Genomic DNA, 15,950 nt, shown 5'->3' with positions numbered 1-15,950 from the left:
CAAGTGCCTGAACACAAATTTCAACAAAGACTACCTCCCCAATGGTAAGACACAGTTTTCGTGTTACACTGTATCATGTTAGAAAAACTTTCCCTAAAAATGCATGGATATTTTGGCTCCAAAGCACACAGGTTTGTCCTGAGTCCATATTTCTGTCCTGTCAAACTCTGGAGAGATGGTAACACAGCTCTCAAGACAAAGCAAAGGATGAGGTTTCATAAAGACTACAGAATAATACACCGTGATAAAAGGTGGGCAGCAGTAGCCAGAAATCTATGTCATTATCACTCGGGGGAAGTTAGATTTGCTTCCCCAATGAAAAGAGTAGCACGAAATCCATTTTGTGCTCTGTAATTCTGATCCACCTGGAGCGTGGTCATGACAAATACACAGATGAAGGGCAGTGAGAATATCTGAAGCCAATGAGCATTCCAGCTGGTCAAAAGGGTCTCAAGGAGGGACAGTGGCAGGGAAACCTAGTTTCTCCCTCTGGTCCCATGGGCTCGGACGAACCCAGGGAGGGGGCTCCATGATGAGCCACCCAAGGTGAACACAGAGCACTAGCCTATCAGAGAGAAAGTCACTTCCTGTGCTTATGGCCACCACTTTGGAAAGTCAGAGTGTCCCCAGAGGAGAGAGTCAGAAACCAAGGACAAGAGAAGACGAGACAAAATAAGAAAACAAGGGGAAATGTGGGCTCGGTGTGCCTATGGTTCTGGCAGTCTCTCACCGAGAGCCGAAAAGACTGCTTGCTGGCTGCTGGCAGCCATGGGCTCCACTCCACCACTGACCATGAGTCTGAAAATGGCCACTGGCCAGAGGATGTATCCTCTGCCTTCTTTGGGGATGTGTATGTGTGTGTGTGTGTGTGTGTGTGTTTGGGGGGGGGTGGATGAAAGGAGTGCCCTTCTCTTTTCTTGCAAGAAAAACAAGCTCCCTTTCCTTTTTTCCTTATCTCCCACCAAAACCTACTTTCCTTGCTTATTTCTATGCAAAAAAATGTTAAAGAAGGCTTTGGAGAAATGGGTATGTGCAGAGGGGAGGGGAAGCATTTTTACCACTTTGGCCATCATATAGAATCTGAGAGGCTGGGATCTGGTCTATGAGACCTGGAAGGAACACCCGCATCACACGCATATGTAACTCAATTATGCACTGAGACACTGATCTGTGGACCTTGACAATCACAGTTACTGAATTGGGAGAAAATAGACATGTTGGGGAGAGGGAGTGTTTTCTTGCCCCTCCCGCTCAGTTCTATCTCCTTCACCCCAAGGGAGTGCTTCTCCTGCTTCCATTTCTTTCCATTCCCCTTGCTAGCTCCTGCCACGAGAAGAGGAGCGTCTAATCGGGTTGGTCAGCGTGTTCACTGGACCGGGTTTTGTTAGCGTGCAGATTATTGTGCCTTACAGCAGTGAACAATAGTCACCTGGGGATTCTGTTAGAATGCAGATTCTGATCCAGTAGGTTTGAGGTGGGCATGAGAGTCTGCATTTCTAACGAGATCCTCGGGGGGATGCCCATGCTGGGCCAGAGTCAGGAGACACACATGGGACAAGTACTGAAAGGCAGGAACCAAATGGTGGCTTGCCTCTTCTTCTTCCTAGAGGATCAGCTTACTGTCTTTTCATATCCTTTGTCACCTACACTCCTGGAACAGGCAGGGTAGGAGGTAGGCTCTGGCTCCCTAGTACAGAGCTGTGTAGATAAGACTCTCATTCAATTCCTTGACCTGTTGCTCTGGCCTGCGGCCCAGCTGAGCAAGTGGAGACCAAGATTTAGATGTAGGGGAGAGGCAGAGGATGGCAGAGTGGAGAGGTCAAACCCAGCTTCCGACTATTTCAGTCAGGGTCACATCAAGCCCATCTAACAGAACACATGAAAAAATGGTCAACATCACTCATCATCAAGGGAATACAAATCAGTACCACAATGAGATACCACCTCACACTGGTCAGAAAAGTGAAAATGAACAACTCGGGAAACAACAGATGGTGAGGATGCAGAGAAAGAGGAACCCTCTTATGCTGCTGGTGGGAATGCAAGCTGGTGCAGCCACTCTGGATAACAGTATGGAGGTTCCTCAAGAAGTTACAAATAGAGTGACTCTACTACCCAGCAATTGCACTACTAGGTATTTACCCAAAGGATACAAAAGTGCTGATTGGAAGGGGTACATGCACCCCAATGTTTATAGATGCACTAGCAACAATAGCCAAACTATGGGAACAGCCCAAATGTCCATTGACTGATGAATAGATAAAGAATATATGGTATATACCTACAATGGACTATTACTCAGCCATCAAAAAGAATGAAATCTTGCCATTTGCAACAACATGGGTTGACCTAGAGTGTATTATGCTAAGTAAAATAAGTCAGTCAGAAAAAGACAAATATATGATTTCGTTCATATGTGGAATTTAAGAAATGAAACAGATGAGCATAGAGTAAGGGAAGGAAAAATAAAGTAAGATAAAAACAGAGAGGGAAGCAAACCACAGAGACTCCATGGTTAAGAGAACAAACAGAGTTGCTGGAGGGGATGTGGGGGGGGGGATGGGGTAACTGGGGGATGGGCATTAAGGAGGGCACTTATTGGGATGAGCACTGGGTATTATATGTAAAGTGATGAATCAGTACATTCTACTCCTGAAACCAATATGTTAACTTACTTGAACTAAAAAGAAAAAAAGAAAAGAAAAGAAAAGAAAAGAAAAGAAAAGAAAAGAAAAGAAAAGACTAGAAGCCACTCTATTCTAAGTATGAAGAAAATTAGACATTGATGCAACCACTGGAAGGGCTACAAGAAAAAAATCAAAGAGGCCACCACTGGCCTGTTTCACTTGCAGCAGCAGGTGGAAATTTCCACAGGAGGTGCTGTAGATCTGAAGGCAACTTGAGGAAGTCCATACACACCCACATCAGTCCCTGGCAGCAAAGCCGGTGATGCTCAGAAAGCTCCCCTAAGAGCTGCTTTGAACCTCACATCTGCTCAGGGTCTGGCTGTCACTGCCTCCAAAGAACCAGGGCCTCTTTCCCCTTCCAGATTCCAGATCATCCCTGTGCCCCGCTCTCATTGGCAGACGCCAGCCCAGAACTGTGTGGAGAAGAGGATTCCGTGGGCCGTGCTCCCTACGCCTTTGGTCCTGGGCTGATGGGACTCAGGCCCCCATCAGGCCCCCAGTGCCACCCCTCCAGTAGAACACTTGTGGCAATGATCCTGGGATTCACAGCCAAGCCTGCACAAAGGCCTCACACCCCATCCTCCCAGGGCCCTGATTAGTGAGGCTGTTTGTTACGATGTTTTGCTGTGCTGCCTCTCTGAGACTTCTGGATGACATCTCCACTAGCAGCTCTCTGCCCAGGATCCCAGAGTAAATGACAAGGAAGATGGGGGCAGAGCGGAGAAAGCAGATGTGGATCATTTAGCTCCATCATGCCTCCTATAGAGAATGTGTGGGCTGATGAGCAACACCTCTTGCTGAATGATTTTGTGTGTCCTTGTCATCCCCACTGTCCAGGGGTCACCATCCCGTAGGTCAGCATATAACAAGGCAAAGCTTAACACCCCCATGCAGCTATAACAATGGCAAAGCTTAACATAGGTCAATGGCAAAAATATAAACTGGAGAGAAACATTAGGAATTGTTCAGCCAGCATCTCTGCAGTGCCTGACATTTAGCAGGTAACCCTGGTCATAAAGCCACTGTTTGGGAAGACGAAGGGGGTGGCAATTGAAAGACCGCTTTCCTCTCTGGGGCGGCAGCCTATTCTGAGTGTGGGTGTTCAGGTCTCAAGCCCGCTTCCCACGATGGTAAGAAGAGGCAGCAGATGCCCCTTTGAAAGCCATCCCAGCGACCGTGGGTTTCACTGCCAGGCAGGCTGATGTGAGCTTCTTTGAATTACTGAGTGAAGGATATCCCTCTTGCCAGCCCCTGTCCCCCGCAGGCACAGCAGAGAAGTATTACAGGCTGTCCTTACCTTGGGAATTAGCCTGCAAGACCCCGATGCTGTCATCAAACTGCATAGATTTGATGTTGAGTGACGCCAAGATGCATTCCTTGTCCTGCAGCGAAGTATCATCAATATTATTCTGATTGGCTGACAGGATAACGCACATGTCACAGAGGTTGATGTTGACGGCCCTTAAATCAGCCCGACTTAATGGCGTACCCTTTGGCATAGAGGAAAGAAAAAAAAAAAAAGAAGAAGAAGAAGAAAAGCAAAAGTGAGACCGAGGCACGAGAGGGAAAGAGGGAAAAAAAATAAAAACAAATTAAAGATTGAGCCGGAGCTTTGGGAAATTATTTAACAAGTATCTTTTTTATGCCTTGACATTAAGCTGGCCTAACTACGTTCTAGGGAATAGGAGCTGTGTGCTAATCTAAAGGGTAGTCGGTGCTGATGGCGGCATTTCAGGCTTGCTCTCCACACTCAATCAAGCCGTTGCTAACAAACGAGGGAGAGGAATAATGCCAGGGTTCTACATCTTTTTCCTGCCTGGAAATTGTCTTGATTTAAGAAACTGTCCTGTGGCAACCTCTGGCTTTCAGAACGTAACGAGGGGGTGGGTTTCAAATGCCTGTTTATTTAATAGCAGGTCACTTCTGTCTCGGGCAAAAACAGCAGCTCCAACTAGAATTTCCAATGCAGCCAAGGGGAAATAGCCAGTGAGCACGGTGTGATGAGATGGGGGGTGGGGGGTGGGGGGCTGATGGTGCTGCTCAACCTAGCGGATGTGGGAGGGTTGGAAGGAATGTGAATCTTGCAAAGCGAAGGGGAAAAGGAGTTCAGCTTCAAGTCATGTAATTTTATTGTATTTTTTCAGCAAGAAAAAACAAACACAAGAGGGACGCCTACGTGGCTTAGTCAGTTAAGCATCCGGCTCTTGGTTTCGGCTCAGGGCATGTTCTTGGGGTCGTGAGATTGTGTCCTGCACTTGGCTCCACACTGGGCATGGACCCTGTTTAAGATTATCTCTCTCCCTCTCCTTCCAAGTCCCCCCCCCCTTTTCTCTCCCTTTCTAAAAAACAACAAAAACAATTTTTAATGAAAAAAAAAAAACAAGAAAATCACCTAATTGACCAACACCTAGGAGTGGTTAAAAATACCACTGGACATACATTCAAGGGGAGTCTATGCAGCAGGTTGAGAGACCAAGACAGTTCTCCATGTAGGCATAGCCTTGGAAGGATCTCTAAAATAAGTGACAGGGATAAGTGACAGGAAAAAACATACACACACAAAAACAAGTTCTAGATAACTCAAAAAAGTATGATTTCATTTATGTAAAAAGAAACCCACAAAATAAAACTGTATATTCGTGAATAAACTTATAAATGCATGTACATTCAGAGAGAGATTTCAGGGAAAATATACACTAAACTGATAATAGTAATTGCCTCTAGGGAGGAGAATAAGATTGGGGGGTAAAGGAAAAAGTTTTTGAGTTTATATACCTCTATCTTGTTTGAATATTTTATAACAAGAATGTATTTGTATATTACTGGTATAATTAAAAATAAATAAGCCAGTAAACAGATTTTTTTAAAATTCCCTAACAACAAAAAGCAGTGAGGGAGGAAAAAAAAAACAGAACAAGGAGGTCATGACAGAGAGGTGAAGAATGCAAGCTCAAGTGGAATAGAGGGATTAGTATTGGAGGGGAGGGGGTGCCCTCCACATGCTCTGTGTCCCTAGGAGAGACCATAGCAGAACCCACCAGGCCATCCCATGTCAGGGCTCCCCAGGGGCCATAAGGCATCATTTTGGAGTCTACATACTTGGTTCTCCAGCCTGAACCCAGTGTCTGCTTGGCCTACATGGAGATTTGAGTTGCCTTCAACTCACCGACTGTAGAGGGAGAAAGTCGGCCAACCACATCCATCCCTGGATACCTTCCTCTCATTCTCCCTCCTGGAGAAGGAAGGGGCCTTGGGATAATGGAATTTGGCTGCACATAATGAGGCCATCAATCCCCTTTTATGACCCAATGAGAGTCATGATTCTGCTTTCAGCCCCCAAGAAGCTGCTGCAAAGTGGTATTATGGAGGAGGAGGCATTTAGTGCTATGGGGCTGGGAAGCTACTAGTTCCAGGCTCTGGAAGCAGTATCTTTTGAGAGGAGAAGAATCCCTCTTTTCCAGGGATCTCTTGGTACAAAATAAGTCAGACCAACTTCTTGAATCATTTTCCCAGTGCCTAAGCCTCAATTGCCTACATCTATATTCTTTTAATTTTCACCTTGTAAGGAATCCAGCAGTAATTGTGATGTAAGACAATCCATGCACAGTTATATACATATGATTTCAAAACTCAAGAAATACAATGACATGCCTAGAAACATCATGCTTCTTTGGGCTGGCTTCAGATGTAGGGCACTGTTTAAACAATGAAATATATGAAGACATAGATGAAGGCCCACGTTGTGCCAATATAGTGTGCTTGTGTGCACTAAATTTTGGAGGTTTATAAAGGACCTGCAAACACGAGAGCTTATTTGTATACATACCAGCTGGTGAGTGCATGTACACAAGAGCACGCAGACAGAAACACACATATATACACACAGCATGCACCCACACACCAAACATTACACACACACCCAACACTCCACACACACACACACACCACACATGCACATGTACACACACACACACAGACACACAGACTCGTGTAGCCCAGTAAAATAATAAGCTCTTTACAAAATACTTTTAGACCCCAGTCCATGTGTCCCCAGGGGACCATGTGGAAAAGCACACGTAGGAAGACAATTGTGGAAATACATAATCAAATCCATCATGACAGAAACTAGCAAGGTACATATCTGTTTATGTTCTTCTATGCATATGACTATTTTGTTTTTCTTCAGGTGACTCTTCTTAACGACATGTGCTTACTAAATAAGTGTACTGAACCTAGCATTGTTTAAAAGTTTACAAAAAGCATATTGATTAATGGTTAGGAAGTAATAAAATGACTCCTAAGCCATACATCCCACATCCTTACTCTACATTGTGGAATGTCTCAAACTGTTCTTTTTAGATTTGGGTCCTAGCATTTTTTTAACTCAAAAATAGCACATGCACATATGTGCATGCACACATGAAAACAGTGCTAGGCTTCTAAGTGAATGGGAGGCAGGGAGTGGCCAGCAGAAGGGGCTGGCCTTCTGAACAGCAAGAATGGAGAAAGAACTCTGTTAAATCCACTTAGTTAAAAACAGAAAGTGTTAGGTCCAAGATTTACAGAAGCACTAATAATGTCATAAGTACAATGATAAAAGTAGTTCCATGAGTAAATTTTGCTATAAGCATCATAATATCTCGAAGCGCTAGGTTTAGGGTAGGCAGGACAGAGTATATAGACACTGATATGGTAATGCACTTCATACCAGCCTAACTTCATGCTTGATGAGCAGCTGATCTTGGCTGCAAATTCCTTTTAATAAGGTCTCTCAGGGTTTAGATATTCCTAGACAGAGCACAGGGGAAGGGCTGAGTCCTCAGGCCCATAACCAGATGAAGAAGCAGATGCTTGATCAAAGCTACAACTATTATATCCATCTGGGATTTTCTTTTGTGAATGAAAAGAAGGAAAAAGCATCAATAACATGATCTTGGACTTACAGGCAATATGGACACTTTGGGGAAGTTGTGAAGTGTCTCCCATTCCCGCTTGAGGTACTCAATGGAGCCCACAAACACGATGTGCTTGAGCTCGTGGTAATGAAAGTTGCTGGCACGGAGCGGCATTACCAGGTTCCGGAGGCCAATCAGGGCTGAGCTGACGTCGCCAAAGATGCAGACCACCACGTGGCCGCTCAGGACGGTCATGGCGGCTTCACTTCGAGTCTGTAACAGGGAGAAGCGCACCAGCATTGAAGAAAAGACCTCAAGGTGGTGGTAAATATTTTTTAAAAATCACCTTCATAAAGATAAACATTTGTTGAGTGCTTTCTGCATGCTTTTTAAAAATTTCATCCATGTTACAGACATGTCATATATATTTATAATTTGAGTATGTGTGTATGCATCGTACTGGTATAATAAACATATGTAAACATATGTCTACACATAACGATGTCTTCTTCGACAAAGATTTAAGAAAGTTATGCCATAATATATATGAGCTGGTGGTCTTTCCTGATGATTATTAGGAGGAAAAATAAGAAGGAATAGCAATATTTATGTTGTTTAGAAAGAGAAGTCTTCGTTTCCGTGAAATTGTCAATAAGCTAAGCTGCCTCTTTTGGCTCTCTTGCTGAAATGATGATAAAATGGTAAGATCTATGCCAGTCTCAGCTTGAGAAGTTTGAGTTTTGAGTTCTGGACTCACCAATGGGGTTTCATACTACATCATTATTACATCAGTAGGCAGACCAGGACATCCTAGGCCAGGAGCTGGCAAACTATGACCCACAGGCCAAACTTGGTCTACAATCTGCTACTGTATGTCCATGGCCAGTGAGGCAAGATTGGTTTTTACATTTTAAAATGGTTGGAAAAAAAAGTTTCATAAAGATTTCATAATATGTGAAAAATATATAAAATTCAAATTCTGATGAAATTTTATTGCAACACAGTCAATCTTATTCATTTAGGTATTGCCTATGGCTGTGGTTACATTACAGCAGCAGACCTGATTAGCAGACCTGATTAGCTTGACAATGACTGTATGGCCAGCAAGATCTAACTCATTTATTATATGACCCTTTGCAGAGTCTGCTGACCCCTGTCCACTGCTGCTTTGTGGTTTCCAGGGACATGCCTGGAGTGGCCCACTGTGTATGTCATCAGAGGAAAACTCCCAGAGAATAACTAAAAGGATTGAGAGATTGGTCAGTAAGAGCAACAAGCCCATGGCTTCCCCCAACCCTAGGCTTGATTTCAAATGAGTGAATAAAGTCACTCCAGTGAGTAGAGGACCCCAGCTTCCTATGCAAGTAGGAAGTCACTGCCTTTTGCTCACTATATTAGTGAAGAGAGCAACACAGGAGGAGGCCAGTTAGTGGGTCTTTCTCTGCTCCTCCTTCTGGACGCTTCTCTAATACCTCCCCCCATTCTTGCCTTCCTTCCTCCCTATCCACCCACTGCATGCCTGGATGGCCCCATGTGACTTACAATGCTTTAGGGGGAGGCATATTAATGTCCACTGCACATATCAGACTGCTTGATTTAATCCCTAGAATTGACTGGTGTATTGATTGTTTAAATGTCAATATTACAATTCACGACAATGTCAGGGTTATTACAGTAACCCCCAAGGAGGAGAAGCAGCTAGCTTTCACACCCTGATCGTTAGAATAAAGCAGGGACTGTCACCATGATCAGTTTCCCTCTGCAATAGTACAGAACACCTAAGACAGGGGCCGTAAGAATGTCTTAGAAATGGTGATCAAGGAGGACCCACTGGGAAGTCAACATCCCACATCCCTGCTTCATGGAGAAGACCTAAAGTTAGTTAGTTGGCTGTTTGGAAGTCTGAATGCCTGGATACCACTAGTAGAGCATCAACTGGTCTACAGTATGCTGTGATGGGGTTTCTCATTACTTTTATTTTGTTTAAAGATTGTACTTATTTATTTGAGAGAGAGAAAGTACCAGAGCTAGCTGAGAGTACAAGTAGGGAGGGGGTGAGAGAGGGGCAGAGGGTGAGGGAGAAGTAAGCTCCCCGCTGAGCAGGGAGCCTGATTCAGGCTGGGATCATGACCCAAGCCCAAGGCAGACACTCAACAGACTGAGCCACCCAGGTGGCCCTCTAATTCCTTTTAATTGGCCAGGTCACCAGGGAGTCAAGCTCTCTTCATTGATCCTGAGAAATACAAACTGAGTCCAGACTAGGGGCTGGAGCGTGACACTGGGAGGTGGGAAAGGCTCCAGCTAACACAGTGGCTGACCACAGGAGCTTAGCTCTGGGGACCAATACACCAATCCTTAGACCAGCCATAGTAATGTCACCTACAGAATCCTGTCAAAATCCCAATTCCTAGAGTCTGATTCTGTCAGGCTTAGGACCCAACGGAACAACTACTCACATCACAATCCTCTGCTTCCTACACATCCTTGAAGGCCTAGCCCAAGCTGGGCCTTTGTGGCCTTAAACCCTTCAAAGCACAATCTGTGTGCATCCACTAAGACTCCCCTGGCCAGTCAGATGCATCCTAGTCCTTCTCCCCTAGATGTGAATAGCATTTTGTGCCTCATAACACGCAGCATTAAATATATTATTTCTTGGCTGCATTTTATGTCTTCTAATTAGATGACCATTTCCTCAAGATTGAGGCTACTTCATATTTTCTAGCCCCCAGGGCAGTTAGTACCCTGCACCCAGTGGATGCATGCAACCCCAAAGCATCTTCACATGGCTGGCTCTTCTGAGCATTCTCATCTCTGCTCCAGTGTGACTTTGGCGGGGGCTTCTTGGACCACACTGTCTAAATAACACCTTCTGGGTCCCTTTCTGGCCCATGGCCCTCCTTGATTGTCTTCATAGCACTGTATCAGTGTCTGAACTGTTTTCCTATATTCAGTTGTTCACCTGCATATCTTCTCTTTGCCTTTCCTAGAACATAAGCTCTATGACAGCAGTCATTGTCAGGGGCTGTACCCCTAGTGACAAGAGCAGCAGCTAGCACATAAATGGCCTATTATAAATGTTTTGTTAAACGATGTTATTTTTCAGATGACAGAAGCAGTAACTCACTTCCTTAAACTCTTTCATGCCAGAAGGGACTTTGTTTGGATGTCAATTAGCCATACACTCTTCAGGAATAGAGGTAAGCCATTAAAACTCTGGATTCCAGATTCGATACCAGCCCTTTACCGGCTCCAAATGGGTAGCGCCAGTCTGAGTTTGGATCAACAGGGCAAAAGTGCAGTGAATACATCAGGATGTAAATACACGGAGCACCTTTGTGATTAGAACCATTTGCACTCTTGGAAAATTGGACAATAGCTGTTTCTTGAGAATTCTGACTCTCCGTGCTTTTGTCTGCAACATTCACACCTCCAAGACAGCCTCTAGAACAATCCTGTATTGGCTCTTAATTGCTTGATTATCATTAAACTGAGAACACACATACATAGACACATTCAGATGAAAACACAGGGGAAAAAAAATCTAGTGGATTAGAGTATGAAGTCATTCTGAGGAACTGGGACAGCCCTTTTCTGAGAAGGGTGGCCATGACATCAGAAGTGATAGGATTTTCCTAGCTGACATAAAGAAGCAGGGCACAGCAATCTGCAATGAGAAGGCATAAAGGAAAAAGAACTCTTCCATTTGACCTTCCTGATTATTAATCCATTTTTCATGGATTAGCAGGACAATAAACTGTAGGGAAGCTGATGTGGGCATTAAAACCTAAAGCTGTTAACAGGACAAGTCCACAGAGTAGAATGGATTGTTATCTAGGCTGACATTCCTAAGAGAGACCAGAAGAAGCCTACTGCTGCTACTGAGATGACCTAACCATGAAATAGGGCTCTCAGCCCCCACTTGTCCGAGGTGGACCCATGGCTCATCGCTGTCATCAGCAAATTCATTTTGCATCATGTGCTAAGAAGGATCCCAAATATGCAAGGCTATTATCTAGAAGAAGACAAGACATTGTTATAAACAAAAAATATTATTTATTATATTGGTAGCATTCATATCTCTTCAAGGCATTTAATAATAATAAGTAACTTTATTGATTCCCCTGTGGGTTTTACTCTTCACTACAACCCTAGCAGTTAGGGTCATTCTCATCCCATCTTCTCACAGATAAGAGAACTGAAGTGTAAAGAGGTCAAGCAGAGCCACATCCATAGGAATTACATACATACCGCCTCCCATCGTGCCTTCTACACAGCACATGACCACCCCATATTGTAACGAGCCAATAAATATTCAGAGATTAAAAATAACATCCTTGGCTCATATTCTGATAGGAGTTCCAGTTGCTTCAGTCTGTGTCCCAAATTTTTGTTATCAAAAATAATTAGGCCCAGGGACCCTATCTTCCCACCAGCCAGTTAGAGAAACCTCATTCCTGGCCATGGTAGTTTGGGACAGAAGTGGATAGCATGGATTCTGTGGCCCGCCACTCACCAGAATGACTTTCTCTATCTCCTTGGGTGCGCACCAGTGAAACATGCCAGTAGAATCGTACTTCTTCACGTTGGAGTCCATGTTGTCAATCTGATCATTGCCAGGAATTAACAAGGGGTCATGCCTGGGGAGAAAACGACAAGAAAACCTAAGTGGAAAATGTAATGAATTATAAATGGAAAGTGCCCCCTGTGTAATATCTCAGAGGAGTTGAAAGACACATGGTAAGTGGCCACCACTGAAGGCCATTCTTTGGTTTGCAGAACCCCTTCTTTAAAGGACAACTGCCCCAACCATCATAATCACCTGGAAATGCATGCTACCTTTATCACCTAGTAATTCCCTAAAATGATCTTCATGTCATTTTGTGGACTTAGCCTCCTTTCATGGATACCTCTCCCTCCAATTCTCATTTTACCAACCATCCAGTCTCCCCAGTGTGTGCATGTGTGTGCGCGCATGCACACACACGTGCGTGGGCATGTGCACACGCGTGCGCGTGCGCACACACACACACACACACACACACTCATACCAAAGGGTTGTTATTAGCATTGGCAATGAAGAGGAAGGAATAGGAATAGAGCCTCATGCTGACTGACTGGCATGAGGATGGAAAGCCAATTACTTGCTCTTTCTGACTACAACTTCTGACGTGATGCTCTTCGCAGTAAAAGCTTTAACAGGCTGCACTTTAAATATTTTAGCAATTTGCCCAATCAGATTTTGCTCTCCCCGGCTGAAGCCCTTTAAAGATTCAGCAGCATGTCACTTCAGAGCAGATTGACTACCAAATGCCCACATCTGGAATACATGATTTCAATACTAAACAACACCCTCTCTCCTTGCCTTGACAACTGTATTTGCACTCACCATCCAATGACGGTCTCCCCCCACCCCCACTGCACCTCCCAACTGCAGCCTTCCTTGGATGAGAGCTCAAGCTCAGATGCATCTTAATAAACTTGTCTTGAATTCATCCTCTTGCCTTGTTTACTGGTAGAGAGGAACGATGCTGCTGCAGAGGCCTCCCCTCCAGTGGGCTGGCAAAGCCTTACCAACAACCTTAGGAATTACAATAAAATCAGGCAGGTCTAACAGGTTCACAGCATAAGAAACATACTCCTACATCTTGGGTCATATTCATTGTCCGATTCCATCTCTGATAGCGATTCCATATCTCAATTGGGGGGAGGTCTTTTAGGTTTCTACAACATTGACCACATATAATTAGGACACTGTCACGGGCATATCTACCTGTCCTTGCAGGGGAGTTATCTTTCCTAAATAATATCACCAATTCAAGATAGAAAATATAAAAAGGTTCTAATTCCAAAAACTTATTATAAAGTGATTTTACCTTTATATGATCTATTTTAAGCATCAGTGGGTGACTACTTAGTTTTTAGTATTTTTCCCTCTGAAATTTCTCTGACACTTCTCATTTACATGTCCACTACATAGAAAGTGGGACAGAAATCTCTCCTACATGATCCACAGCCCTAGAACTAAGCTTTTGGGATATTAGGATACCTAGTATGAACTGTTCCCCCACCCCCGGTATTCACTCCATCCCGACTTAAGATGGGAAAATTCTCACTGCATTTATTTATTCCTGAGAATTTGCTTTTAGGCTATACCAAATGATAAATACCATGTGAGCAATTCTGCAAAGTTATCTTCAACAAACATGCTAGATTACTATAGGAACTGTCATATCTAATCTTCAGAAGAGAAAAACAATCCACCTTGGAATAGCATCTCAGTAGCTGAGCTGTTGGGAGATCTTTAGGTGTTGTAAACCACCAGGCCACCTTTCAAATACTGAACTCAGTCAAAAATGCTGAAATAAAAAAGGCAGTTGCTCCTAAGAACTGGTCACAGATCAGAGCAAGAGCAACTTTTGATTTTTTTTTTTTTGTCCTTGAAGAATCTTTAATAGTTTTCATAGATATCCATCTGTGATAGGATATCTAACCATCTGTGATAGGTAGGTGGTTAGAAACCACCAAAGAGATTTCAGAAAATACCAGAATGAAGTCTTCCCAGCCCTAGAAGAACATATTTTAGTTGCAATAGGATCTTAATAAATTTTCTCTAAAGAAATAGACCCAGCTTCAAATTCTCTTGCCCAGTTTATTGGTTAGAGAGGGAGTATTATCTCAAAGGGGCTTGAAACTTGCCTATAATACCTCCGACCCTCATCTTAGAAAAGTAAATAAACAAGCCTGATGATCAGTCATCCCTCAATGAGAAGAGAAAAGACAGTTGTTTAATGTCAAGCCTCATTAACTGGGGTGAGGGTCTGGGGAAAGCAGGTATAATTTCTTCTTTAAAAAATCTTATTTATTCTTGAAGTGTAGTTGACATACAACGTTATAGTCGTTTCAGGTGTAATTTGACACTAGGGTTGCAAGCCATGATTGGCACTGTAATATCCAAAAGCACCTGAGAAGTCTCAGTGGTATGTCATGCTGCACTCTGTACTCCCCACACACCTCTCACCCTGGCCTGGATAATTTAAATGTATTACCCAGGATTTTCCTCAAAGGGTCTGATCTTAGGACCATTAAAAAGTCTCCCCAAACAAAAATAGTTCCCTTTCTGACCAGTCATTGATACCTGGACTTTGAACTTTGATTTCTTGAAACATCAAAGCAGTCAATAAACATGAATTTTCTATTTTGATCCAGGAATGGCGACTACCCTGATGATTAGGATGCAGTCCCTAGTCAAAGAGAGGGTCATAATATAGCAAGAGAGAGAAAACGTCAATCAAGAGTTGTGATACACTGTGATGAGTGTTATAGCACACAAGGTGGCATGAGAATACCAACAAAGAAGCTGTTAATTGCCTGGCATTTGAGTAACATTAAGGAAGGCTGCCCAGAGAAGGTAGCATTTTATCTGATCCCTGAAAAAATGAGGAGGAATCTCAGCTTATTTTAGTGTTGATCCACTAGCAGCCATTAGGATCCCCTGCAGGCCTATATGAGCCCAAGGATGGCACCCCAAACCATAGCAGATGATGTTGGCTGCAGTGTTGTCCAATATGAGGTATAGAACACTCAGGCCAGTCACAGTAGCCAGTCCTCTGATGTGCCATTGTGGTCCTCAAATGGAAGATGGAATCCACTGATTGCATATGACTGATTGGGAGCAGGTTAAGAACCATGTGTGGAATTTAGATAGAACAAAAATCAAGTTTCCAAACATGAAGAATGTTATAAAAATGGAAGGGGTTTTAAAAAAATGACATGAGTTGTTTCCCAAGAGAGTGGATTTCTCATCATTTGAGACATTCCAGAAAAGCTGGGATACAGAGATTTCATTGTAAATGTTAGGTGAACCTAGAAGACCTTCAAGCCTTGAGGTACTGTTCTCTCTCTGAGAAAGAGGTGGGTAGAAGGATTCTGGAAATCCTTCTGGGCCACTTCTGGGAATCAAAAGGCCAGAGGTCATTAAGTAACTCTAGAAATGTTGTCAGAGCAATGATGGAGATCAGAAAAGATAAAGACTGATGACTTTAGAGTTCCATGAAGGACCATGAGTGTTCCTCATTCACTGGGTTCTACCATCTGGAAGAAAGCTTGGGACATGGTTTATTCCAGTAACTACTTTGAACTGGACAGGATGAATTTCTTCATGATATCTATTGCTGTAGTGATTTCGGGTGGCTTAGGTTGGCTTAAACTGCAGAGGTCTCTGACATAGGTGAATAGTGAAGAGCCAGTTGGCCATAGGAACTTGCACTTCTAAATTGAGGTTGATGGAGTTTACATCAATAAAAGAAAGTTGGAGCATTTGCCACTGAGCACAACAACTAACATTGTTATGGTCAGGGGAGGCCCAGGA

At 43.6% G+C, this 15,950-nt stretch overlaps 1 protein-coding gene across 1 annotated transcript in view; it reads right to left on the bottom strand.

Annotated features, from left to right (window-relative positions):
* The window catches only part of KCNMA1 (potassium calcium-activated channel subfamily M alpha 1), a 709,595-nt gene that overhangs the window by 63,462 nt on the left and 630,183 nt on the right, over positions 1 to 15,950 (bottom strand). Inside the window, 3 exon segments of the mRNA XM_055325743.1 lie at positions 3,985 to 4,177; positions 7,631 to 7,855; positions 12,096 to 12,219. Coding sequence (XP_055181718.1) covers positions 3,985 to 4,177; positions 7,631 to 7,855; positions 12,096 to 12,219 — 542 coding nt within the window.

This window comes from Nyctereutes procyonoides, unplaced genomic scaffold (genome assembly GCF_905146905.1).
Source record: "Nyctereutes procyonoides isolate TBG_1078 unplaced genomic scaffold, NYPRO_anot_genome, whole genome shotgun sequence".
Taxonomy (NCBI): domain Eukaryota; kingdom Metazoa; phylum Chordata; class Mammalia; order Carnivora; family Canidae; genus Nyctereutes; species Nyctereutes procyonoides.
This window is presented reverse-complemented; position numbering and strand designations above follow the sequence as displayed.